This window comes from Manis pentadactyla, chromosome 4 (assembly GCF_030020395.1).
Source record: "Manis pentadactyla isolate mManPen7 chromosome 4, mManPen7.hap1, whole genome shotgun sequence".
NCBI classification, from domain to species: Eukaryota; Metazoa; Chordata; class Mammalia; order Pholidota; family Manidae; genus Manis; species Manis pentadactyla.
In genome coordinates, this window is record NC_080022.1 from 7,755,335 (window position 1) to 7,780,163 (window position 24,829).

The 24,829-nt window shown below is 59.9% G+C and overlaps 1 protein-coding gene across 8 annotated transcripts in view; it reads right to left on the reverse strand.

Moving 5' to 3' along the window:
- The window catches only part of CASZ1 (castor zinc finger 1), a 144,678-nt gene that overhangs the window by 21,447 nt on the left and 98,402 nt on the right, over positions 1-24,829 (reverse strand). For 6 of the 8 annotated variants that reach the window (XM_057499709.1, XM_057499707.1, XM_057499708.1 and 3 more), the window contains 2 exons: positions 4,929-5,417; positions 796-1,630 (listed from right to left, as the gene is read on the reverse strand). In XM_057499709.1, coding sequence (XP_057355692.1) covers positions 796-1,630; positions 4,929-5,417 — 1,324 coding nt within the window. The remainder of the gene's footprint in view (positions 1-795; positions 1,631-4,928; positions 5,418-24,829) is intronic. The other 2 variants (XM_057499711.1, XM_057499710.1) reach the window with 1 other exon arrangement.

The following is a 24,829-nucleotide window of genomic DNA, read 5'->3' on the forward strand; positions in this document are numbered from 1 at the left end:
AGGCTGGAGGGCTCCACCTCGGGGTCGGGCCTGGCCTAGAGTCCAACTGGGTAGGAAGCCGGGAGGCTAGAGGCTGGCCCCCCTCACACGCGGGGAGTCAGGAGACTGCTGGCTGAGGAGGGGTGATAGTGCCACAGGGGAAGACCCCAGGGGAAGAGGCAAGGGCAGTGCCAAGCAAGCTGGCTGGTGGGGGGAAAAGCCTCTCCCCCATGCCAAGGGTGGCTCCCAGCTCTGCTCCCAGGCTGTTAGCCCGGCCCCCAGGGTAGGTGTGCAGGGAGGTTTCTCGCTCAGCCCCACACATTCAGCCATAGGTCACTTTACCATTACCTGGGGGTTAGCACAGAGCGTACCCACCCCACGCCCAGCCTCCTGCTTCTCTCCATGCCTTTCTCATGGCCCAGGCTCTGAACTCAGGACCCGGAGAATGGCTTTCCAGCCAACCACAAGCCTGCATTTGGCCTCGTGGCAGCAGGCAAAGAAAGCCTGTCATGGGTAAATAGGGGTCACAGCAGGCCACGGTGGGCACGTCAGCAGATGAGCACTGCACAGAAGTACCCAGTGCATGAGTGTGTGTGCGTGGCAAGACATGTGATGTGTCGCTGCACAAACTGAGCACGGGCCATTCTGTAGGCGGAGGAGTGTGTGTGGGAACACACGTATGAGAATACAAGCGTGTGCGGGCCTGGGCACGCAGTGGGATGAGTGAGTGGGGTGTCTGCAAGCACGAACTCCAGCGTCAGGGAAGTGGGCCCCCCAGCTACTGCAGTCCCGGGCCTGGGGCGGGGCACGCCTTACTTGACAGTGGAGACGGTCCCTGTGGTGATGGAGTCTGTTTTGGAGAAGGTCGACTTCAGGTATTCAGGAGTGTTGAAAGGCAGGGAGGCAGGTGGCTCAGGTCCTGGCCCAGGGGCGCTGGGGGCACTGGGCACGCTGGCGAGGGGTGTGGGAGCCAGGCTGGGGGTGGGCGGAACCTTGGTGGGGCCCGGCTTCTGGACGGCCCGGACATCGTACTTGGAGGGGCGCCCCACCTTGCCCGTCTTGAAGGCTATGGCCCCGCCCATGTCGGGGTTGCCTTCCCCAGGTTTGAAGAGGTGCAGGTACTTGACGTTCTCCAGGTCATACTTGGATGGCTTCTTGTAGGTGCTCCCATTCTGGGGCCTCAGGGTCTCACCCGTCTTCAGTTTCTGGATGAAGAAGTCATACTTAGAGGCACGGGCCATGAGGCCCTGCATGGGGGCACTGCTGTGCGAGGGCAGGGGCAGGATGGTGGCCTTGGTCTCCAGCTGTGCTGTGTTACTGGGCAGCCGCAGGCCGGGCAGGGGGCCCGCCATCTCCTTGCCCGCGCGGTCCTCAGCCTTGGTGCTGTGGGCCGGCCAGGGGAGCTGCTCGCCGGCCTTGAGCTTGCGGATGTACTCCTCGTACTTCGAGAAACGCGCCCGCTTGCTCAGGGCATCCTCCGAGGTGGGCAGCATGGAGGAGGCGGCTGCCTCAAGGGTGGACCCCGCATGCAGCTTCTCGAAGCTGATCTTCCTGGCCAGCTCGTCCCTCGTGTTCTGGTCGTCATAGCCAAACATGCCGAGGAACTCAGTCATGGTGGAGGCCGCGTAGTCCCGCAGCGAGGAGGCCTCTCCTGTGGCAGGGAGAAGAGGGCAGTCACCTCTGGGAGGCAGCAGGGTAGCCAAGGGACAGGAGCCACCCCTCTCCCGGTGGGCCCCCACCCAAGGAAGGAGGAGGCCAGTGTGGGGAGGGGGCGGAGCAGGACATGATCTATGGACATTTGGCTCACTTGTTAGGTTTTACGACTCTTAAATTAATTTGTTTAAAAAAAAAGTAATTAATACTGGGGTAAAATAAAACGAGTTCATCAATGCCAGGAAAATCAATTTCCTAAATGTTCTGGCCGATGGCTTTTCAGTACATTAAACAAAGTTTCATAAATGTCTCCGTTCTTGCGCCTTGGCCTAATATGAAAGAGAAGTCATTTTACTGGAAGTAAGGCCACATCCCAGCCTGCCTCCCAGGGATGGGGATGAAAACAGGCGGCCGACGACAGGTAGGGATGTGGGCCAGTGGCAGGGCAATCAGGAGGGACTCCGGGAGCTGAGGGAGTCCCTGAGGAGGGCTCAGGGTGGGCCTGGCTGGCCCTGCCTGGAGGACCCACCCCCCGACCCCACAGATGGGCACACAGGCTCTGGGCCCCTGGGAGGATGAGAGGCTTGTCTCCGCCTCCCCAGGCCCCAGCCTCCCGGCCTTCTGCCAGGGCCCAGGTTGCTTATCATCTCAGACAACAGGGCTGAGGGACAGAGGCCCTGCCAATGTGTTTTTCAGCCTCACTCAGGGCCCCCGAACCTGAGCCAAGACTGATGACATGAAGAGTCCTTCCAACCTCCTGGTGTTCTTCGGGCACATTCATGCACAAGTGTGGGCCACCCCGAGGAGAGTAGGGGCCTGAGGGGCGGGGCTGGCCTGGCCGGCCTGGGACAGCATGCCTGTGTCACTAAGAAGCTTGGGCCACCTCCCCAGTGGGACACATGCAAATGCACACACACACTCAAGCTCACGTGTCCCTAGCTACCTTCTCAACACACACACACACACACACACATACACAAACCAGCTCAAACCCTATACCCAGCTCCCCAAGAGGGGTCTCAGGATGGCAGGAGGCAAGATGATTCCTTCTGCATGCGGTTTTTGTCTGGAGAGGTACCTCTTTCCACGCGCGACCTTCCACCGCAGCAGACGTGTGGCTGGCTCTCGGTGCACACCAGTGCACTCATGCCTGCACTGCACACTTGCTCAACACCTACCATGTGCTAAGCCCTGAATCCGGGGTAGGAGCACGCAGGAAGGTGAGACCCACATGATCCCCAGGGGACATGCATGTTCTCTGCACCCAAGTCTGGGCCAGCACACCCGGAATGCCCAGAGTAGCAGAGCTCCTGGCTGCGACCTGATGGCACAGCCAGGGGGAGGCACAGCGGAGAGGCCCCGAGCCCCAGCAGGGCTGCAGATGGGGGTGGTCTCCTCCTGACGCCCCCCCCAGCCTGCCAGGTCTGGGGTTCTCAGACCACACCTGGAGGCAGTCTGACTGAGCAGGGCTGGGCTTAGGCACAAGGGAAAGCCCGCAGAATGTGGAAAGAGAGGCCCTGAGCTCCTTTCTGAGCCCCTGGAGAGAGGGCGGCTGTGGTCCTAGGGAGCCGGTGGGTGAGGGGAGGGCTACTGCAGCCCCTGGGCCCCAGGTGGGCAGTGAGACAAGGATCCCGTGGACAGCTGTTGCCCTGGGGTGGGGGGCCAGGGGGCCGCCGTCTTGACCAGCTAGGCCAGGGTGGGGGCCCAGCCTGGGAGGAGTGGGCTCTGGTTGCTAGAATCAGTGGCTCAGGGACCAGGGAAAGGGGCTAAAAATAGCTGGAGGCAGCTGAGTCCTCGCTATATATGGCAGAGGAACAGAAGGCTTTGAAGAGCAGGCGGCTCAGAGCAGGGAGGGGGCCGGGCAGGGGTCCTGGGGGCTGCCCAGAGGCCTGTACTCCCCCGGACCCCAGTGCCCAGAGAAGGTGGCTGGGGGGCCGAGACCACAGTGGGTGGGGAGGGTTCCGGCTGCCTCTCGCTGGGGCCCAAGGCTGAGCTGGGCCCCCAGGCGTCAGACTGCAGTCCCGCTGGACCTCGGATTGGAGGTGCAAGGTCTGGGGCCGCGAGGCTCCTGGCGGTTCAGCCCCGCCCCCCGCCCCCCAGCTCCCCACTCCTGCCTGGAGTCCCAGCAGAGCTGGGCCTGGGAGGGCCTGGGCGCTAGGGGACAGCAGCCCTTGGCCTGTCCCTCCCCTCTCCTCAGGCCCACCACGATCACCTTGTGTCTGGAGATGGCAAGGGCTTTTCCTATCAGAGGAAACTGAAGGTCACACTTTTCCTCATTGATCTTGCAATGTTTGTTAATTACTCTGTCACTGATGTGGCGAAGGATAATTAAACAGCTCTGTTTATATCTTATATGCATAATTATGTGGCTGCGCAGGGCTCCCCGCACAGGGAGGTGATGCGCCCCTCACTGCAGGGGGAAGGGGATAGGGGAGCAGGCAGGGGAGGCTCAGGGCACCAGGCACAGGCGGGGAGGGAGGCTAGGAGATGGAGGAAAGACCCCCGACCCGGGGTTCCGCTCCTAGTGGGGACCCCCTTCCACCTGACTCCCCAGGCCCTCCCTCCCTGAATCAGAAGAGCTCGGGGCTGCTCTGAGTCGTGAAGACAAGGAGACTCCAGGAAAGCCGGGCCTCAGCCATCTCAGGGGAAGGAGGTCAGCCAGAGGGCCGGGTCCGGGCAGGTGCGGCTGGGTGGGCTTGGGCCGTCCTTGTGGGCCTGGCCTCACCCCAAGAGGTCCTGCCTAGGACAGCCAGCTTCCCTGGGAAAGGGCAGGAGAGCTGTGAGATGCGGTGAGGGCGTCGGGGAGAAACAGGAAGGGAGAACAGGCCTGTCTCAGAGCTTCTTGGAGGAACCTCCCTGAGAAACAGCCTTTGCGGACACGCTTGTGTGGTTCGTGGTGTTTATGCCCCTCACTGGCCGCTGCTCCCGACAAGCTCCCCCCGTGTAGGTGTGTGCAGACAGTTGTCACCCCCACTCTGTCTGCCCACCCAGCCACCCCTTGCTTCCTGAGGACCCACTGCGTGGTGGGCAGCCCCCAGCCCTGTTCACACACCTGGGAAGCCCCCTCCTCAGGTTCCTTCCTTCTCACCTGAGGCCCCAGCCACGTGCTGCCAGCCACCTGACCCGGTCTGGCCGTTCCCTTGGCCCAGCCCACCCCTCCGCAGGAGTCCTCACTGGGTCTGGGCAGTGCCGTCCCTGGAGGCAGAGCGAGGGAGCGGGCGTGCTCCGTGCACATGCTGCTGCTTCCCCACTGGGCCTCCCACCGGGTCCCCGCCACGCAGGCCTCAGATACCCACCTGAAGCCTGCTTGGCACGGGGGCTGCTGTCCTTGGAGGCTACCCCGTCCAAGTCCTTCTCCTCCACGACGACGCTGCCATCCTTGGAGGGCTCCTGGCTGTGGTCCTCCTCATCGCTGCAGCCCTGGGGCTGCACCATGTAGACACCCTCGGGTGGCAGCTCCAGGCCCTCGCGGACAAGCCGCCCCAAGATGGGCACGGGTCCTGGCTCCTCGCTGTACTCCCCATTCACCCACTTCTCGATCACCGCCCGCCTCTTGTCCTCTTCGCTCCGGGGAGCCCGGGCCACCCCTGGCTCGGTGCCACCACCGTCCTTGTCCCGGGACCGCAGCGGGCTGCCCTCAGTGTGGGAGCCAGCCTCTGCTCCCTTCTCCACCACCACCTGGCGGCTCAGCTTGGCGCAGATGGCATTGAGCTTCAGGCCACCTTTGCGCTTGGCGGCCATTGTAGGCTTGCATGCAGGCGGGTCAGTGCACCGGGCGCCTTCAGCTGCAGGGATGGAGAGGGAGGTCAGAGGCGTGCATGCCTGGATGCCACCCGCCTGCAGCCACGGCACAGGCTCTGCTCTGCCCCGTCTCCCAGCCCAAGGTCTTCCCAACTGCAGCTTTGTCACACTGCCCTGAGACTGCCCGGTGCATCTTCACCGGGCGGTGAGCTCCAGGGAGCCAAGCTCAGCTATCACTCTGTCCTCAGAGCCTGGTACTAAGCCGGGCGCAGAAATATATCATAAATGAACAAGTGAGTGAAAGAAGGACTCTTTTGACACGAGAGGCAGTGCTCTTCCCAGTCCCTGGTTCCTGGAAGTATGTCTTATACTTGCTTGACCCGAGATATCTCCTCTGAGAGGCAGGCCACCCATGCCCCAGGATGAGAGGCAGTGTGTCCTTTGACACGCAAGGACCCTGAGGCAGTCAGGCTGAGGAGTGGGCATGGGGCAAAGCTGGCAAGTGATGGTGGTGGACTCCACTTGGAATCGACTCCACTGCTCAACCTGCCAGAGAGGAGATACCTGAGAGCAAGGGGCAGCCCGTGCTAACGGGCGGGCGTCTTGCCCTACTGTCCCAGCTGCACTCGGCTGGCACCTCTCCCTACCCGAGCACCTCCTCCCCAGCAGCGCCTCCACCAGGACTGGTCCCTGAGCCCACCTGACTCCTACCTCCGCTCACTGGAGAGCCCTGAGATCTCTTTTCCCAGCTGCCCGGGGCCCTCCTGAAGGCTCCTGTTCTTTCACACTCCCTTCTCCATCAGGGGTCTCCCGGCCCCTTCACAGACCCTCTCGTCTCCTCCGGCCGTCTTCTATCATCTTCCCTTCTCCCCAGTCCTTAAGCAGGGCCCTCCAAGGGCTCAGCTCCGCACAGGGGCACACGTCTCTGTCTGAGGACGTCTCCGCCTTGGCCAGCTCCTGCAGCCCTGGAAGGCCCAGCCTGCACCCGGCTCTGAGAAGCACAGAGGGAGCGAGTGGGCATTCCTCAGAACCCCACTGGAGAGCCCAGAAGTGGCCACTGCACGCTGAATTCCGGAGCACGCCAGCCTGACGTAGCCAGAACCTCTAGCCAGGCTGCTACCTCCCTCAGCTCCTGAGTGGGGCACCGGGGCCTGGGTGGGCAAGCCACACACAACAAGCCTGAAACCTGCCACAGGGGCCAAGGGAGACACAAACACACGTCTATTTGTGTGTCTGCCTGCCTGTCCATCTGTCCATTTAGCGAGCTCCTACTGTGTGCCAGACCCCATGGTGGGTGGTAGTCAAAGCAGACAGTCTGAGCTCACTCTGCACACAGGGAGACCCTCTGAAGTCTCTCAATGCCCCTCAACAGAGGAGTGGGCGTGTCTGAGTTCCACGTAGGTTGGGGTCTGAGCGAGGGCAGGGGCGCTGCTTCCAGGTCCGAGATCAGAAGGGGCTTTACCTACAAGATCAGTACCCTAGACACCCACACTCCTGGGAGCCTGGAGGGAGGCACACTTGGACAGGGGTGATCACACCTGGGTCTGCCCAGGGACCTTATCCCACAAGTAGACTTGCCTCATACACATGGTGCTTGTCCCTGGTATAAACAAGGCCCAGTGGGCCTCAGATCCTTGCCAGGAGCCAGCTCCCGGAAGGTCCCAGCGACCTGATCCCAGCCGGGTCAGCACCAGAGAAGGGTCTGCTTGGTTCCCTCGGATGCCCCCAGTCCTCTGGCAGGCCCTGCCATTGCCCAGGCCGAACGCCTACTCTACCCATACTGTCCACATCGCCGAGTCTCCAAGCACCAGCACGGGTTCCTTCTCAAAGCTCGGAGAGGTGCCCCTGACCACACCATCCCACCCAACCTCTGGGCCAGCTACCAGGCTTCCTGACACCAAGTTTTCCCCAGCAGACCCACAGGCAGCAGGCTTCCCCTGGCCCCCTTTGTCCTGCCCTGGTGGGGAAGGGAAGGGTGGGAGTGCACAGCCTGCTCTGTTTTCACCAGTCGGTAAGCAGCCAAGTGTGTATGGCAGACAGCAAACGAACCTATAAATATTTATCCCAAGGAAGAGGGAAGCAGAAGCTCGCAAGCTCACTTGCAGCTGGTGACACCCCTTCCCTGGGCCCCCACCCATCCTGGAGCCTCCCGGCGCTTGGGCCCACCCAGTCCAGCCCACCCTCTCCTGATCGCTGCGTGTGCCTGGCTTGGGCCCTCAGGGGCCCCCACCAGCTGCGAGGCAGCTGTGTACCCTGGGCCCACCCCCAGCCTGCAGGCCCCTTTGCTCCGCCTACGCCCCCTACACCTGCCCTCCAGCTGCTGCTCTGCCCCAGCCCACCTGCTTTCCAGATGTTGCCCTCCCTCTGACTCTACTGCTGGTCCCAGGGGTGGGCCCGGGTGGAGGGCAGGAGGCAGAGGCTGAGGCTTTGGGTGGGGGATGTGTAAGAGTGGAGGTCCAGGCCACCTGGCTGCCTGCCTTCAGGCCACCCCATGGGGCCTCTCTCCCCTCCCCCTCCCAGGGTCCTGGGACCTACAGACTGCCTGCCTTGTGGTCTGACCTCAGGCTCCTGCCCGTGTAAACATTCCCGAGTTTCTTCCCTAAAATATAAACGCCGTGGCCAGGCCTCAATGGGAGGAAGCCATCCGTCCCCGGCCCTGTCACTGCCCCTTTCATCTCCTTCCCGCCACCGGCCTGCCCGCTGCTCTATTTACACTGGACACTTCCTGTGGGAACAATGCTGCCCAGGAGGCAGGCCTGAGCAGGAGGGTGGGAAGGTGAGTGGACGCCTGTCCTACTTACCCGGGAACAGGCTCCCTTGGAGGCAAGGGGCGGGACAGCTGAGGTGCGCTGGCTGGCCTGGGGCAAGCAGCGGCCAAACCTGCACTCCGGGGAGCGCAGGGGCTCCCAGCCTGCAGCTTCTGGCCCCGGGCATGCTGCACCGGGTGGGGAGCCCTGGGAGGTGGCACAGCACCATGGCATGACCTGGCCCTGCCCCTCGCTAGTGCTGGGCTCCGGGCAAGCCTTCTCCCTGTGCAAGGGCTCCAGACCGTCAGGTGAGAGGGGCCCTGTCTATGCCAAGCCCAGGGCCTGGCAAGCAAGGGCCTGGGAAAAAGCAGCTGAGCCCTGGTAGGGGACAAGCAGGCAAGTACAGTGCCACACCTGGGGCACGAGATCCAAGCCCAGGGCACCTCACCTGTCCCAGCAGAGGTAGGGGAAAGAGGTGAGGCTGCAGGGCTGGGTCAGGCACAAGCTGCCTGCTCAGCAGCAAACAGCCCCTCCCCGGCTCCCAGGTCCGATCCTTTCCTCCCAGGGCGCCAGACTCAACAAGTCCCCAGAAGGCAGTTCTCATCTCCTGCTCAGGGTGCAGAGAAGGAGGGGTGAGAACTGGAGTGTCCACACACCTTCTTGGGCACTATCTCAGGAGGCCTCGTAATGATCCAGTGAAGCAAGCACTGGCACCGTCCCGTTCGACAGAGGAGGGAACATCCTGGGGCCACGAAGACACCCCAGAGCCCAAGCACACGAAGGCCAGGACTCAGCAAGGCCCCACGGCTGCCACGAGGTCCCCATAAATGCTCTTGGGTGGGCTCTAGACAGCTCCAGGACTCCCTGCACCCTCACTCCTGGTTCCCATAACACGGAGCCCCCTAAAGTGTTAACTGTGATGGGTAAAATGGTGCAGCAGATTGCTACAATAAATAATTTACTGATATTTATAAATATTCAAATCAGCCAGCTTCAGAAATCAAATGAAGGGAGGGCCTCAGGAGAAGGGCCCGTTATGGCAGGAATCTCATCACTCCCTCCAAAGGCTGGGGAAGGCCAGCACTCCTGCCAGTTATGGGGAAAAGGGGACGCCTGTAGCTGCACCTGGGCCCCAAGTCCCTGATCTCTGGGCCCTGAGGTTGAGGTGGCTGGAGTGGCTGCACCTCCTCGCTTGCCTGGTCGGGGCCAGGCCCTCCCCTGCCCTGAGCAGCCTGGACGGGCCAAGGGGATGAGAGGCTCCAGCACCTACACCTCACCATCTGGGGCTCAGAGTCGCTTGTCCTGCCTTGGCAGGGGGCGGTCCCCCCGGGCTGGGCAGGCCTGGCAGCCCCTCCCCATCCGTGAGTGATGTGTTCCGGGCCGGGTGGCCTGTCAGCTACCAGGCTCCCGGTGCTTTATGGGCTCTGCCCGGCGGCTCTGAACTCCCTGGTAGGAAATAAAGTTCTCCCTGCGCGTCCCTTCTAAACATTTCACTCAGTGGAAACGGTGTTTAAGAAAAATGAGGACATATTTCTTCCTAAGGATGCAGTGTCCCCTTTGGGCGGCCTAATGCCCGCTGTATATCAGGTGGTGGTGAGGCAGGGGCCCAGCGCCCATCCCGTGGGCCAGGAGTGGTCAGGAGCCCACCTGCTTGCTACAATGCAGCTCGGGGCCCATGCGCACTGCTGGGCCACTCTGATGGCTGCCTGGCCTGTGGTTCCTAGAGCCACACGGCGGTGGCTGGAACTTTCTGAGCTCCTCCCCAAGCTGAGACAGTGCCAGGCATTTCACAGCGTCACCTTCATGATCCCCCAACATACTCATGTGCCTGCTGACCTGTCCCCATTTCCAGATGAGGAAGCAGAGCCCAGCGAGGTTCGTGGCTGTCCACGGTCATCCAGCCTGCGATAGAGCCGGACTCCCACAGCACTCGGACATCCAAGGTCACATACCCCCTCCACAGCCTCCCAACCAGGGGATGGCAATACTGGAACCTCCAACCTGACACCCCTAAGAACTTGAATTTGACAGGCCACCAGCCCCAGCTTTGGGGTGCTATACCCATGGTCATTCAACACCCTCTCTGAGCTCCCATAGGCCAGGTCCTGGGCTGAATCCTGAGGATACGATGTGAGCAAGACAGACAGTTCTAGCTCCTGCCATCACAGCTGCTCGGTTTAGACTAGGGGCAGACGTTCAGGCCATTACAAGCATGATCCTGGTGATGAGAAGTCTAGGTGCCACAGGAGTGGGTCTGGGGAGTAAGGAAGGTCCCTAGAGACACGTGCTCCTGTCCCTGGCTCCCCCACAAGCTCCCCAGGCGGCTCCACCATCCCTCTCCTCTCCTCCTCCTGCCCCTCACAGCCCCTCTCCCTGACAGCTGCCTCTGTCTCCTTCAGCTGTGACGTCCTTCCCCAGCCAGGACCTGTCCTCTAGGAAAGTGAATCCTTCCCTCTTGGGCCCAGTCCCAGCCCTGGTTGGGAACAGGAGGGCTGCCCAGCTTCTGAGGGTGGGAGGAGTGGCCACTGCCCCAGGGCGCTCAGCCGGGCCCCCTAGTCCCCAACAGCTCCACGGTGGGAAGCAGGGGTTGCTGGCTGCTAGGCCCTACTTGCCCCCCTTTGTTTATTTATTTATTATGATTTTTTAGTCCAGTTAAAAGGTTTACTATCCAGACGCGTCTAAGTGGCCTCACTTAGCGTAAGTAACTCTATAAATCAGGGGAACTGTTAGCATCCACTGCACAGGCTGGCTATCAATCTCCCCCAGGTCACAGCCAAACAGGAAGGGGAGAAAAAAAGAGTTACCACCCAGGGGAGATTTAAAACACACACATGGTACACACACAGACTGTGCATGCGCACGCACACTCACTCGTGGGCGTCTCCGTATTTGTACAATCATATTATGCTCACACGTGCACACACAGAGTGGCCCGGAAGCTGGCAGCGCAGTGTGTGGTCACGGTAATGGCACAAGCAGGGCTCCTGAAGCCCGAAGGGGAGGCAAAGCCTGAGGGAGGGGTGCCCCCGGGGACCCCACGTCCAGGTCTCAGTGCCCTGCCCAGGCAAGTGGCTTTGGAGGGCTGCGGAGGGGTCTCTGCCTGGGGGGTCTCCCTGTGGCCCCCGCTTCTGCAAATCCAAAGGGACCAGCACTACCCTTGATGTGCCCAAGGTGAGCCCGTGGCTCGGAGGTGGAGCCGAGGAGAGGGGCAGGGAGGCTGCCAGCGGTAGGCCTCCGGGGCGAGCTGTCACCTGCAGTGCCTGCGGCTGGGTATGCCCCAGACACCGCCCAGGACTCGAGAAGGGAGGCACCATCCAAAGGACGGAGCAGCTGCCACGCAGAGGACCTGAGGGCAGCAAGGCTGCGTGAGCATCCGCAGGGCCTTCCGCAGCTGCCAGGGAGGCCCACCTTGTCACTGTAGGTGGGGCTGGAAGTGCGTGGAGCTTGAACACGGGCTCCCACCCATTCCCGGAGAGGCGTCAGGCCTGAAGGCCTACCGGCGGGGCCACACCAGGGCCTGGAGCCGAAGAGGCCTGTCCTGGCATCCTCTGTGGGTCACAAGGCAAGGCACGCAGCGTGAGGGTGGAAGGCCTGCCAGGCCCACCTCTCCCACCTCGCCCCAGAGGCCTCCCCGGCTCACCCGCCCGCCTGCCCGCTGCGTCTCCCCATGAACTCTATTTCTCTTTCCTCTCTGAAAACAACTGAGCTGTAAATACTGTTTAACCTTCTCCCCCCTCCCCCCAGCCCCTCCCCTCCGCACTATAAAAACACAAATATGCCATAACTCAGCCGCCCGGCCGCCCAGCCTCCAACATGCCCCGCGCCCGGGCCTCTCAGGAAGGTCATTACAAACGACTTTCCGATTCACTGCTCCTGAAATAATTTTGTGTATTAAAACCTGAATCTGCACTTTCTGGGGCCGAAAGCCTCGCTTAATTATGGCGGGTGTCCTTGGGACGGACAGTGATCCTTCACTCGCCAGCCCGCTCTCCAGCCCTCCACCCGCCAGCCCGCCCCCCTCCCTGGGCCCAATCTGTTTTCAAAGTGTGTCTGTCCTTTATTAAATTGTTTTCTTTTCCACATTATCAGTTGCCATGGAGACCTCATCTCTTGGATTATTTGAATTTCATTATATCTATTGATTTGGGAGCATTTCATCTTTTTTATTGTTTTTCTGTCAATTTTCAAAACGAATAACCATCTAATTTGCGTCAGTGCTGATTATGTTTGTCCCTCAATAGAGGTCGGCAGCTGCGCTGGGGAAACAAATCAATGAAAAACCATCATAAAACTCCCCACTCCAGTCTCCGGGATGTGTGGGTGACATTCCACGCCTGCGAGAGACACACTCATCAGCTCCAAGTTCGGCTACGGTGGCGGCCCCGCTCCACGTCCGCCTCCTCCGGCCTTAATATTTAATTTTGCGATTTGGGGCATTATTAGTGGTGTTTTTATTAGTGCGTGTGCATGTGAGTGTTTGGTGGTGGGCTGGCTGTTTTGTTAATTTGTGGGTGAGGCAGGGAAACCCCAGAGGAGGGCAGGGCAGAAGGTGCTGGGCGCCGTGGCAAATGGAGGCAAGGGGGGACGCCCCGAGGACCCCGGGACCAGGGGGGCCGTGCGGAGGGGCTGGAGCCGGGGGGACGCAGAAGGGGGGCCAAGTGGAGGGGAGGAAAAGAGGGAATTCAAATTGCTTACTTTGTTGGTTTTTTTAAATAATTTATGCAATTTTAAGCATTTATGTATAAATTTTTTAATAAGCCACCCTGGAGCAGGATGGCCATTAACATCGCAACGTCCTTCTGTCCAATGGGCTGGCGGAGAGGATCAATTTCTGAGAGTACTTTCCCTTTTTTATGACATGATAAAATGCTTTTAAAGCAACTTACACAAATATGGAAATTTTTTTCCTTTTTTTCTGTCCCCTCTCCCTTTCCCTAACAGCCTCCGTATCCACCAGGGAGGGGGCTGTGCATGCACACACACTTGCGCCCAAGCTCTCTCCTGCTGGGGAGGGGGCTGGCAGGGAGACGGCCCCAGTTCTAACTGGAACTGGCCGCCTGTCCTTCTAACAAGGGCATAAACTTTCATTACCCATGCACGCAGTCAAAGACAATTTAGGGAAACGCGCTGCTCGGAAAAGGAAAACCTCAGCGATTCGTGGCCCACGCTGCCGCCGTCTGGGGGGCTCTCGCCTCCAGCACGAGGGAGCCTGGCTGGACCTCTGGCCCTGCCCACAGGAGGTGGGAGGAGGGCCCTTGCGGGAGGCCGTCCACAGAGGCAGGAGAGAGACCAGATGGACGCAAGGGTCTCTGCCATAGCTAGCCAGGAGCGCCGGGGCCTTGGGCAGCCGCTGGGCCCCACTGGTAGTGCCCTCCCCACACACCCCTTCACTAGCCCAGCAGGTGCGGGCCCTTGAGGGCAAGCACAGGGCTCTTCCTTTCTGGCACCCCATGCTGACACGGAGCAGACGCTCGGCTCTGTGCATGGATGGACAGAGGGACAGAGTAAAGACAAAGTAAGAAATGGGGCCCAGACATCCTGAGGTCCCTGCGGGAGACCTGCAGACAGGGGAAAAGGTGTCACTCCTCTCCAGGTGCCACCCACTCTACAAGCAGGCCTGGGGCAGGAGTGCCTCTGGGTGCAGAGGATCAGGAACACGGGAGCGAGAGGGTGGTCCAACCACCGTCACCCCTACCCTGGGCCTGAGCCCCTTAGAACGGAAATGGCCCAGACCTTGTGAGGGAAAGGACAGCGGTCCATGTCCAGACCTGGAGACCACCCTTACTTTCCTGTCCCTGTCACCCCTTCTCCTGATGGGGAGCAGGAGGGGCTAGGGGGTGAGCCCAGGGCCCGGCTGAGGGGAGGAGCCCGGCTCCGGGTGTGGGCCTAGAGCCCCTGGCTGCCCTGCCGCTCTGGGACGCGTCCAGCCCTCCGGTACCACACTCCAGCCCCTACACTTGGGCAGCTTCCGAGAAGACAAACCGACACCAGAAGCTTGGCTCCCTCCTAAAGCCTGCTGCGTTTAGCAAGTTACATCTCCGCCCTGGGCTTCACTGTCCTCATGTGGAACAGGGTTGTGGAAAGGATGACGTGGGCTGACACGTCTGGCACAGAGCCACGTAGCACGTGGTGCCTGCCACTGTCCTGCACAGTGGCTGGGGGCAGAGTCCCCACCTCAGGAGAGGGAAGGGCCGCTTCCTCCCCAGCGTGGGGGCTGCTGCAGCTGGGGCAGAGCTGCCGGCCTCGCTTGCCCTGCCTTTGCCCAGGGAGCTGGGAACCCTGGGGGTCTTCCCGCTTCTCCCATCCTCCAAAGTCCAACTTTCTCCTCCGGCCTGCAACTGCCTATGCTACCCAGCCCAAATGCCTTCCCACCCTAGAACATCTCTTGGGATGCCTCCAGCCCTCTGGGTGAGCCTGACAGTGGGCAGTCCAGGAAGGGCCCCACGGTGCCATGCACCCTTTGCAGCAGCCCCAGGGAGCACCCTCGGGGTGGCCAGGCTGCCCGGCCCTTAGTGGGACTCACGGGGAGCAGGGCTGCGGCCACCCACCTCCTCTTCTGTGCTCAGATTCTCCCCCCAACTGTCATTAAAATAACAAGTTTCTGTTACAATCTAAACATTCCCACATCGCATAAAGGGTTATATTACACCCGAGTCACTCCCGGGCCCGTGTTTGCACAGAAAAGCTCACGGCAGGTCCCCCCTCCTGACGAAGTGACTTATTAAAGTTTAAACAGTAATTAACAGAACAATAAAAATAAAGGGATGTTTGGGGAGTCATAGCGCACACAGGGTTTTTGGCAGTGCCAGCAGTTTTTCAGTGCCCTGCGCTGGCAGCAAAATGCGACTGTGAAGCCAGGGGGGACGGAGGACGGGCCAGGGTTGGGCCAGGGAGACTTCGGGCCTATTGGGTAAGAAACCGAGGCCAGACTGGAGGTAGGGGATAAGGGGTCCGGGAGGCCCATTCACGGTCTGTGCCAGGCCACCAGCCCCACAGGGATTAGGGTAGTAGGGTGGGCATGGTGAGAGAAGAGAGGTCTGACACTGGCCGGAAACCACCGAGAGGCTTTGCCATGCCAGAGCCCAGCTTGGCCCCAGGCACTTCCGGGAGCCCAGTGCTTTGGTCCCATCCAGCCAACTCCAGCACGGACCTGGCTGGGGAGGCATCAGGTATCCTGGCACTGTGGGCATCGCCAGACCCTGCAGTTAAGGACTCCTGGGGCTGGACCACAGCCACCTTGGGCTTCTCTCCCAGTCGGGCAGGTACGTCTCCCTGCGCCTGGGGCTGGAGCAGTGCAGTGCACACCCCTGAGGACTCTCCTGAAGCCACTGCCCCTACTAAGCAGGAGTAACGATCCAGGGGAAAGGCCTTCCCCTTGGCGGTGTGGACAGGGAAGCCAGTTGGCCCAATCATGCTGGGCCCCACCTAAAGGGAGGAAGCACCCGGCTAGCAAGGCCAGGGTGGACCCCATTGGTGGAATCCTCATTTGCAAAGGCTCTCGGGGAGCCGGACCTGTGGGGCTGGTCTAAGGACAGGGACCTCCAGGGCAAGCAGGCCAGGCCTGTCATCCTGCCCACGGCCAGTCATCAGCCTGTTCTGTTCTCCCTGCCCATGTCCCACCTAGAGGCGCAGACACCTGGCTAGAGGGACAGCCTGAGCCAGAAAGGAGCCCTGGGAGGGGAGGGACTCTGCCTGGACGAGGCCAGAGCCCTCAGTGCCTTTTCCTTGAAGCCTTGGGGGTCAGAGAAGAAGGGACTGCGGGAACCCTTGGTGGCCACAGGGCATGTGTGCTATCTCAAGCCAGCCAGGTGGTGGGCACCACGGTGCTGCTGGCTGGCCCTGGATTAGGCCACCCTCTCCTGGGCTCCTTGGGCCCCAGCTGGGCTGTGTTGGGGGGCTGCTTTCCCACGTCTGTCCTCTGATGGTACAATCCCAGAGCCCATGGCTAGTCTGTCTCTCGCCTGCCCACAAACCCTGCCTGTCCTTCCACTCCAAGGAGAATCAGAGCCACTGCAGAACCAAAGTTCTCTCCTTCTGTCACTTCCCCAAAGTGGTTTTTCAGTACAGCAGCCCGAGCTCAGGTTCCTGCCCCCAGGGCAGAGCAGGAGTCAACTCAGGGACCACACGGACCACAGGGCACTCCTCTTGGCCTCCTCCATCTCCCTCTGCCTCAGCATGCCGGCCTCCCCAGGCTGCCTGGGGATCCTGGTTCTGCCGTAGCCTCTCTCTGCTTTGGCACCCGCCATCGGCAGCCTGAGCCAGCATCAAGCCTTGAAACCAGTCTCTGGCTCAGGGCGAGCAGCCCCACCGGGTCCCCGGCACGGGCTCCCGCACCAGTGCCTCTACATCACAGCTGCAGGCCTGACGTGAGCAGCTGCGAGCCACGCATGGAGGTGAGATGCTGGGCTGGGGCCAGAGACTCTCTCTAACCTCATGTCTCCTGGGCAGCTGGTGGGCACAAAACGCAGGGGCCTCTGGCTCTGGCAGGGCCCCCAGAGCGCCTGGCCATGCCACTACTCTCACCAAGGTCCCTGCAGGCACAGCCAGCCAGGTGAGGGCCGGGCCCTGGGGACCTCGGTGCTTCCTGGGCTTTGGGCATGGGCAACTTTGCCCTGAAGATGTGAAGAGCCGGCAGCTTTCCCAGCCCCTGTCCTGGGCAGAGCTCCGCGGGGTCCCACCCCCTGCCCAAGATGGGTGACTCATGGTGCAGGAGGGGAGGCTCAGGCAGAGGGCGCAAGAGGGCAGGTGGTGCTTCCCATGCCCCCAGCCGCTCTGCTCAGGAGCTCAAATCGCTTGCAGCTGGAGGAGGCCAACTGAGTCCACCAGCACCAAGGCTTGGGGTGTGGGGTGGGCAGGGAAGGCACACAGCTTAGGAGGAGGCCTGGCAGAAGGCAAGGCATCAAGGAGGGCAGGTGGGGACAGAGGCCTTACTAATGGGTCTGCTCCCAGGCGGGCAAACTGGGTGCAGACTGCTCATCCTAACCTGCTCTTTCTAGAACCCCAGTGTCTCCCCTGTCCTAGGGACACAGCAAGGAGCTCCCCAGGGTGGCAGCTCTCAGGGCAGAGGCTGTCCTAGATTTGCACAGAACTTTAGAACCGTAAGGGAATTGAGAGCCAAAAGGTTGAGAGACTTTTGAAAAGCCCAGGCCACTCACTCGTCAGGACCAGACAAACCCAGAGACCCAGTTCCTGACTCAGGCGCTCTCATGACCAGCAGATCAAACTGCTACATGCTTGTGTTCTAACAGGGAACGGCTCCAGGGCCTTACTGGCCCCAAATGCCACAGGGGCTCCTGGCTGGAGACGTCAAGCTCCACACTGGCCCACCTGGGCAGGGGCCCCAGTGGCTCTGAACTGGCACCTCCAGGAATTCGGGGTCCCTCTGTCTCCAAGGGAAGCAACAGTAGGGTTTGGCTCTCTGCAGCCCAGCCGCTCTTCTGGAAATGACCGTGTGAGAAAGTGGCCGGGCACATAGGGGAGCCTGGGTGGCAGAGGGGAGGAGGCCTTCCTCCTGCAGGGACTGAGGACCCCAGAACCCGTGGGCTGAGCTGTCACAGGGACAGGGGGCCAGCACCATTCTGGGAGTAGAGGAAGGCCTGGGAGAGAGAGGCCCTCAGCGGGAGAAGGCGAGATGAGCAGCCCCAGAAGAGAAGGGGGGACAGCAGCAGGTGGCAGAGGGTGCTCTGGACGATGCCTGTCACCCCACCCTCCGCACAGCCAATCTCCACAATCCCCTGCCGAGGCCAGCGACAGGACATGAGGGGACTAATTTAGGAGTATTTTTAAAACTGTGGCCCTGGTGGAGGGGTTTAGCAGTTGTTAGCCATCTGGAGTAAGGAATTACTGTCACCTCCCTGATCCTACAGTCCTAAACCCAAAGCTGGTTACAGCCCGAGGGGGAGGCAGCAGGTGCGGGGGGAGGGGGCCTGTTTCAGGGAGGTGCCCACACGCTGGGCAGCACCTTCCCTCCCCCTGGGAGGGGCTGGGGAGCCCAGTGTCCTCTGTGCCCACTCAAGCTCCCCAACCTGCTCACGCTTGCTGGCTCCCTAGGCCGTGCTGGCTGGCGCGGGGGCCGTCAGGTAAATTAGATCTGAAAGCTGACAATTTCTGACCATATTTCCTTGATTATTTCAAACAAATGCACAGCAGCCGCTGTAAGGAGATTAAAGTGACATAAACGTCCCGAGTGGGAGGGGGGAGGGCAGAGGATTCAGGTCACCCCCATCCGTCCCCCGCCTGACAGACGCTATATCGCTATCCAATCCAATAAAAAATCCCCCCCTTTTGCTTTAATTAATTTTACAGCTAGCTTGCTTAATTACTTTCAATCAAAATCCTCCTGCCATCGCAAAATTAGAGATGGTTGAGCTCCATTAGCCTAAATTCTTCATTTCCATATAGAAAAGAGGCTGTCTGCATAGCCAGCCTGGGCCCCTGGCAGGACAGACACCCGTCTGCCCGCCTGCTCCCAGTCAGCCCACTCCTGGCTTTGCCCCGCGGCTCTCTCTGGCCTGTGCCTTTCCCCTCATTCTCCTCCACTGCTGCTCCTTGGGGCCAAGGAGTTGAGGTCCAGGAGGGGTAGACACCCCCTGCCCTCAACACTTCTCTGGATTCCCGCAGGGACCGCAGAGTCGGGCTGGACTGCCCGCCAAGGAGGGCTGGCTGCTCCTGGCACAAGGAACAGCCAGTGCAGGGATCCTGCTTCCCCACAAAGGGGCCCCTGTGGCTCCCTGGCCAGCTTGGGGCCCTGGTTGCCCAGACCCAGGGCAGACAGCTCTGGGCCCTCTGCCCCATTCCTCACAGGGTGCAGAGCTCACGGCAGGGCAGGAGCCCTTCCAGCCTGGGACTTGTACAGACCCCTGGGGCCCAGTCACCCAGGGTCCCTGTTTGCTGCTTCCTGGCGAGAGTTCTTGCTTGGTATCAGAGCGACTCCAGGGCCAGCGGGCTCGACAGGGCTAACAGGCAGCGTAGCAGCAATGCAGCAGCCCCCACAGACCGGGGTGCTCTACGTGGGGCCCCACATGGGGCCCTCTCACCCTCGCAGAGCCCGGGTTCCCAGCCTGCAGCAGCTGCTCCTCCACCCCCAGCCGGGGTCCGGTGGGTGGTGGGTCTGGGCTCTGTCCACATCCTGTGCCTGCAAGGCCCCTTTCTCCTCCCTTCCACCTGCCACCTCCTCCTGGCCCCCAACCCCAGCTCCGGAAGCTCCACTTCAGGTTTTCCATGCTACAGCCCCGAGTGTCACCACAGGGTCCAGCCCAACCTGGGCTCCAGCTGATCAAGGATCTTACCAGGATATAGGGATTACAGTAAAACCTGGCTCCGGATCTGCAGGGCAGGAGGCCAAGTCCTGGCTCTGGGACTCCCCTCCCCTCCCCCTCTGGCACACCCGCTCAGTCCTAGCTGCCAAGGGCCAGGAAGGCTGACTCTCTGGGACCTTCATGGGGTCTTGACTGGGCTCCGGGAAGTGGATGACAAGGGGTAGCATTTTGGGACCCAGGCCAAGTCTGGCAGAAAGGCAGGACTGGAATGGGGTGGGGAAAGGGAGTTATGTCTGAAATCTGTCCTGGACCTTCTAGGGGAACAGGAAGCCAGCCAGGTTCTCCCCAGGGACCAGTATGGAGGTAAGGTGTCCTGGGTCTGACCTCTGGGCCAAGGTGGAGCAGGGGGGAGAGGAAGTGCAATAAAGGCTTGGTGAGGCCCTTCTGGGGGGCAGGCCTTTTGGCTGCCCCATGGCTGTGGCCGCCAACGCGGCTGTGAGGCCAGCTCTGGGTCTGGCAAGGAAGCTGTCTCCCCAGACGCCAGGGACCCATCGGTCTGTCTGCAGTGTTCTCACTGGTCTAGTCTAAGGGTTAACTCAAGTTCTCCTCTTCCTAGGACAGGTGTTTCTCAAACATACCCCCAACACCTATGGGCACTGTCCTTGCTGGCCCCAGAGACCCAGGGGAATGGCTTCAGGTGTCAGGGAGCTCAGAGTCTAAAGGGGAAGACACCAGCACTAAGGGCACCCCTGAGGGCACGGCGGGGAGGCCAGCTGTAAGTGCCAGGAAGGCTTCCTGGGGTCCAGGCTGAGCCTGGCAGGCCAGCAGGTGCAGGTTAGGAGGGGTGTGAGCAGACACCGGTCCCAGCCAGGCCCCCAGGCCCCTGCTGCTCCTGCAGCTCTGCTCTCCGTGCCAGGTCTGCATCCTCTCTCCTGCCCCCTCTTCAGTGAGTCACCAGCAGAGGGGACTAGGAGGCGGGCAAGGTAGGAACAGTCCCAGTCCTTGGGGGCACTGACTTCCTGGTCGTTCTTTCTCCCCTGGGGCGGAGCTGAGCCACGTTCCTGCTCTGCCGCATCAGCTGATGCACCGTGCCTGCCACAGATGCCACAGATGGGTCCCGCTGGTAGAAGGGGACTAGAAGCTCATGCTCTGGGCCAGTTATCCAGAGCTCCAAGGGGCAGAGCCTCAGGGGGGTGGCACAGTTCACCGTCCATTTCCGGCCTCCCAGTCAGAACCCGTGGAATGTGGAGCATTGGCCTCCTTCAACTCAGGGCCTGGATATCCCTCCTCTAATGCATCCCTCAGAGGTCCCAGCTGATATTTCACTTCCTCCAGGAAGTCCACTGAGATCTCCATTCTGTAGGACCCTCTTCTTCCGTCCTCTCATTCTTCCCTGTTCCTATGGCAGCACTTCTGTAGTAACTTGTTTAATTACCTCCCTGTTTCCCTAGACTGAAGGATCCGTGGGACAGGATGGCTGTTTTAGCACAGTGCCTGACCCAAACAAATATTTACTGGAGGAATGCAGAAAACGAAGTATTTTTCAAGTTCATTAGCAAAGAACTGGGATGGGGGTTGTGGCCTGCCTTTTCTGTACCAAGCCGTGTGGAGCTGACCAAGGCTGAGCCCCTTCTCTTGGGTCTCTGACCCTCCTGAGCCTCAGGCTCACCTCCAAATGCCCTTCGTGGGGCTCTGCCCAGAGAACAGAAGCAGCCCCAGTTGTTCCAATGTTTCTCTGGGAGAGGAACAACTGTTGCTGGCCAGGCCCTCCTGAACAAATCCAGCAACTGTTTGCAGTGCAGTACAATTCTCTCCCTCCACCTCCTGTCTCTGTCCCAAAAAGGAGAGAAGGAAATTGAAAACAGAGGGGTAAAATCCCATCCCCAGACCCACAGTCTCCCTACACCCGTGATCAAGTCTGTCTGAAAATGTTATTAACACAAGAGGGCATAGGGACGGCCACCTGCCACTGCAGACAACTGGGACAGCCCCAGCACAAAGGGTGAAGCTGTGAGATCAGGACCCAAAAAAAGGAGGTGAGAGAGTGAAGGGGGGGAAGGGGCAACAGGAAAGATCAAAGAAAAGGCAGATACTCTGGAGGGCAGTGGACACCTGGTCCTACGGAGCAGGAAAGTGCCTGAGGGTGAGGGCAGGAGGCCGAGGGTTCCGAGAGACCCCAGGAACTGGAGGGCCAGAAAGAGGCTCACACGGGGCAGGGGCTGCAGTGTGGGGGCTGGGGGCGTGCAGTGCAGGGAGGGGGAGAGAAGCTGACTAGGGAAGAGGGAGAGAGGTCTATTAAGAACCTCTCAGTGCATAACACAAAATGTCAGGGTTTATAGCTTCATTCTTGGCATTGCCGGGACTGAGAACCCTGCACAGAAATGTCACCGCTTGTCATGTTTAATCACCTGCTGTTTGTTAACACCTTCCCTGCAAGGAGCCTGTTTCAATCTGCCCCTGGGCCCCCAAGGGACCCGGAAACAGAAAACATCCCCGTCTCCTTCCCTGGTCTCTTGGCTTGCCTCAGGGCTCCGGGGAGAAGCTCCATTAACCACCCATCTGAACACCTCCCAGGAACCCAAATGACCCGGCCTACTGGGCAGGCCAAGGAAAGGGACCCATGTGGTCCTAGCAAGGAGCCGTGACCTCTGGTCCAGGACCGTGTGCTTGGAGGGGCTGGGCCGGGCTGCCCCAGGCTGATTGCTTTTCTCCAGCTCCTCTGCCTGCCTTTCTGGGGCTGTCTGTCCATTCGGTCTGATCCACCCTCATTCCCTGACCCTGGGGGTAAGGGAAGATAAATAAAGGAGGGACCCACTCAGATCCCCACAGCCTGGAATTCACCAAATTTGTCTGCTTGAACAGCAACTGCCACATAACATCTAACGTTCAAAGCCACCATCCTTGCAGTTACAATCCCGGATCACACCATCTGTGGCTCTGGCTTGGCTCTCTCGCAGAGTGTGCTTTCCTGGGTTGTTTAGACTAGGAATTCTCAGTCCTACTGCTTCATAATTCCTTCCTCTGGGGAGGGGCAGGTGTAGGATCGGAGGGTGGAATAGGCCACTCAAACAGCACAAGTGTTCCCAGCAATACCTGGCTGCTCCCACCTCTGAACGCAGGCTGTGGTCAACACCGGGGAAGGCGCTGGGGTCCTCGCTCAGATTATACCTGCTTTAACTCAGTGTAGCCCCCAGGCTCAAACCTCACACAGGGACAGCTGTCTGGAAGCAGCAAGTTTTTCCTGTACAGTTTCCAAGATGGCCCCAGTACTTCTAGAAGCAACAAAAGCCACTGGTGATACACACCCCTGAACCGAGCTGCAAGGGTCTCCCAGTGAATCCAGGGAAATGTCCAGACCTTCCCTTCAGCCAAGTCCACACTGACACAGAAATACATCCAGCAAACATACATCTGCCCACCTGTCTCCTAGGAGAACAACCATTCATTTAAACTTTCCTCCTGAAGAGCCCTGTGTCCAGTCTATTCATTCCCATTTCACCAGGAGACGAGTCAGAATGTTTTCCAACTCCCCTTCAACCCTTCCCTGCAAACAGAGGGGAGCAACCCTTCCTCTAGAGACAGGCAATAATGAGTGCCTTTAGAGGAGGCTTCCTCCAGAAAGTTCAAAATGCATCTGCACCAACCATTGCCTTTTCTCTTGCAGGGAAGGAAGGTCCAGAGATGTGTCCACGTGTTACAGGTGGGATATAGGTGGGCTCCAGAGCTGTTTGGGGATATGGGCCAGGCAGCACAGTAAACATCCAGGACTGGGTTGCTGCTGGCATGGCCCTCAGAAAAGCCCCTCTCCCCCATGGGAGGGAAGCCCTACTCTGTATCTCCTTGCATTTGGGAACCAACCTGTCAGTGTCTCGGGCCTCCTGTTTTCCCACCTGTGAAACAAGACAACTCCCCATGTCTTTCTCCTAGGGGACCGATGAGAAGAAACAGGGCATTAGATGTAGCCTACTCCGAATCTCTCAGAAGAAAGGCGCTAGGTAAACACACGGGGGCCCAGATGTCAGGACTCTGCATGTTGTACTGTGTCCTGTGCATGGTGGCGGAGTCCGAGGAGGTTACAGGGGTTTGCAGCTGCAAGTTCATTTCTTTGCTCGGCAGAGGTTTTCAGGCAGTGGCTTGTCACGCCCGGGGAGGAGTGTGTGCACGCCCACTTGAGTTCACAAGCACTTAGCTGAACACAGCAGCCCACAGAACTGGTGCTTGTAGAGGGAGCCACCTATAGGTGACCCACCCTGGACAGAGGCTCTTCTCATCTGCGAGGTGCTTGGGCTCTTCAGGCCCTGAGGGTGGGGCCATGTCTGTCAGCTCATCCTGCTCCAGCTCATCATGGGATGTGGGTCTGCCTGGTCCCCGGAGGACCAGGGCTGGTCACCACGATGCTGGCTACCTGGTGCGACAGTTGGAAACTGTCCTTGCAGCCCTGCCTTCTCAGGTTTCAAGAGCAGCGCTCTGTCTCTGGGGAGAATGGACACCTTCTCATGCCCAAGGGACATCAGACTTGAGTGTCTCCCACCTGGAGATTTGGGGAAGCTGGTTCTCATGTCAAAGGGGCCTTGAGCACACATCCAGCTCAGCAGGCCATGAGCAACCAGGGAGCGGGGCCTGGCCTGGGCTTTGGGGGAGCCCCCTGGTGTAGAACAGCTTTGCAGGGCCACTTGGATTTATCAGATGAGCAAGGTCTCCCAGCCAGAGCCCCAGTATAATCCTCTCATTAATTTACTATTCGATGGGAAATTACTCCTCACCCAGGAATATAAGTTTTCATCTTACTTTAAGTTGGATTCTTAAAGCAATTACCAAGGCATCTGGCGATGACTTCACCACTGAGGCCAGGCCCCGAGGGGAGCAGGGCAGCCCTGAAGCTGCACAGGCCCCTGGCTCCAGGCCCCTGAGGGGAGTTTAGGGAGAAACGGGAGCCCTAAACACCTATCCTAGGTCCTGAGAGGAAGGTGGGGGACACGCTGTAATCTCTGATATTTGCTGTTTGTGGAAAAACTTTCCAGCACCACCTGCCCCAGGAACCTACTGGCGACAGTTGTTGAAAAGCCTCAGCAGCTGGTGCCTCGGGAGTGTTTTCTATTTTTAATTGTTTGATCAGAATATTAACTCATCTAGGCCCGTTCCCAAGACACGCTTCCCAGCCAGAGGGTTTCCCCCATTTCCCAGACCTTCTTCTCTTTTTCCTCTCTAGTCAGGAATCAACTTTTAAATTAATAATCGGAGGCACAGACCTCTGTAAGTTTGCAAAGGATCAGAGCACAGAAGAGAAAAAGAAAGTAGGTGCCTCCCCCAGAGGAGCCCCGAGCAGGCCGCTACCCTTCTTGCCGAGCCTTCGCTCCAGGCTCTGGGCGGGAGGGACTGGCTCCAGTGGCCAAAGGCGCCACCACCCTGGCCTGACCCTCACTGTCCCTGGCTAAGGAGACTGCAGCCTCT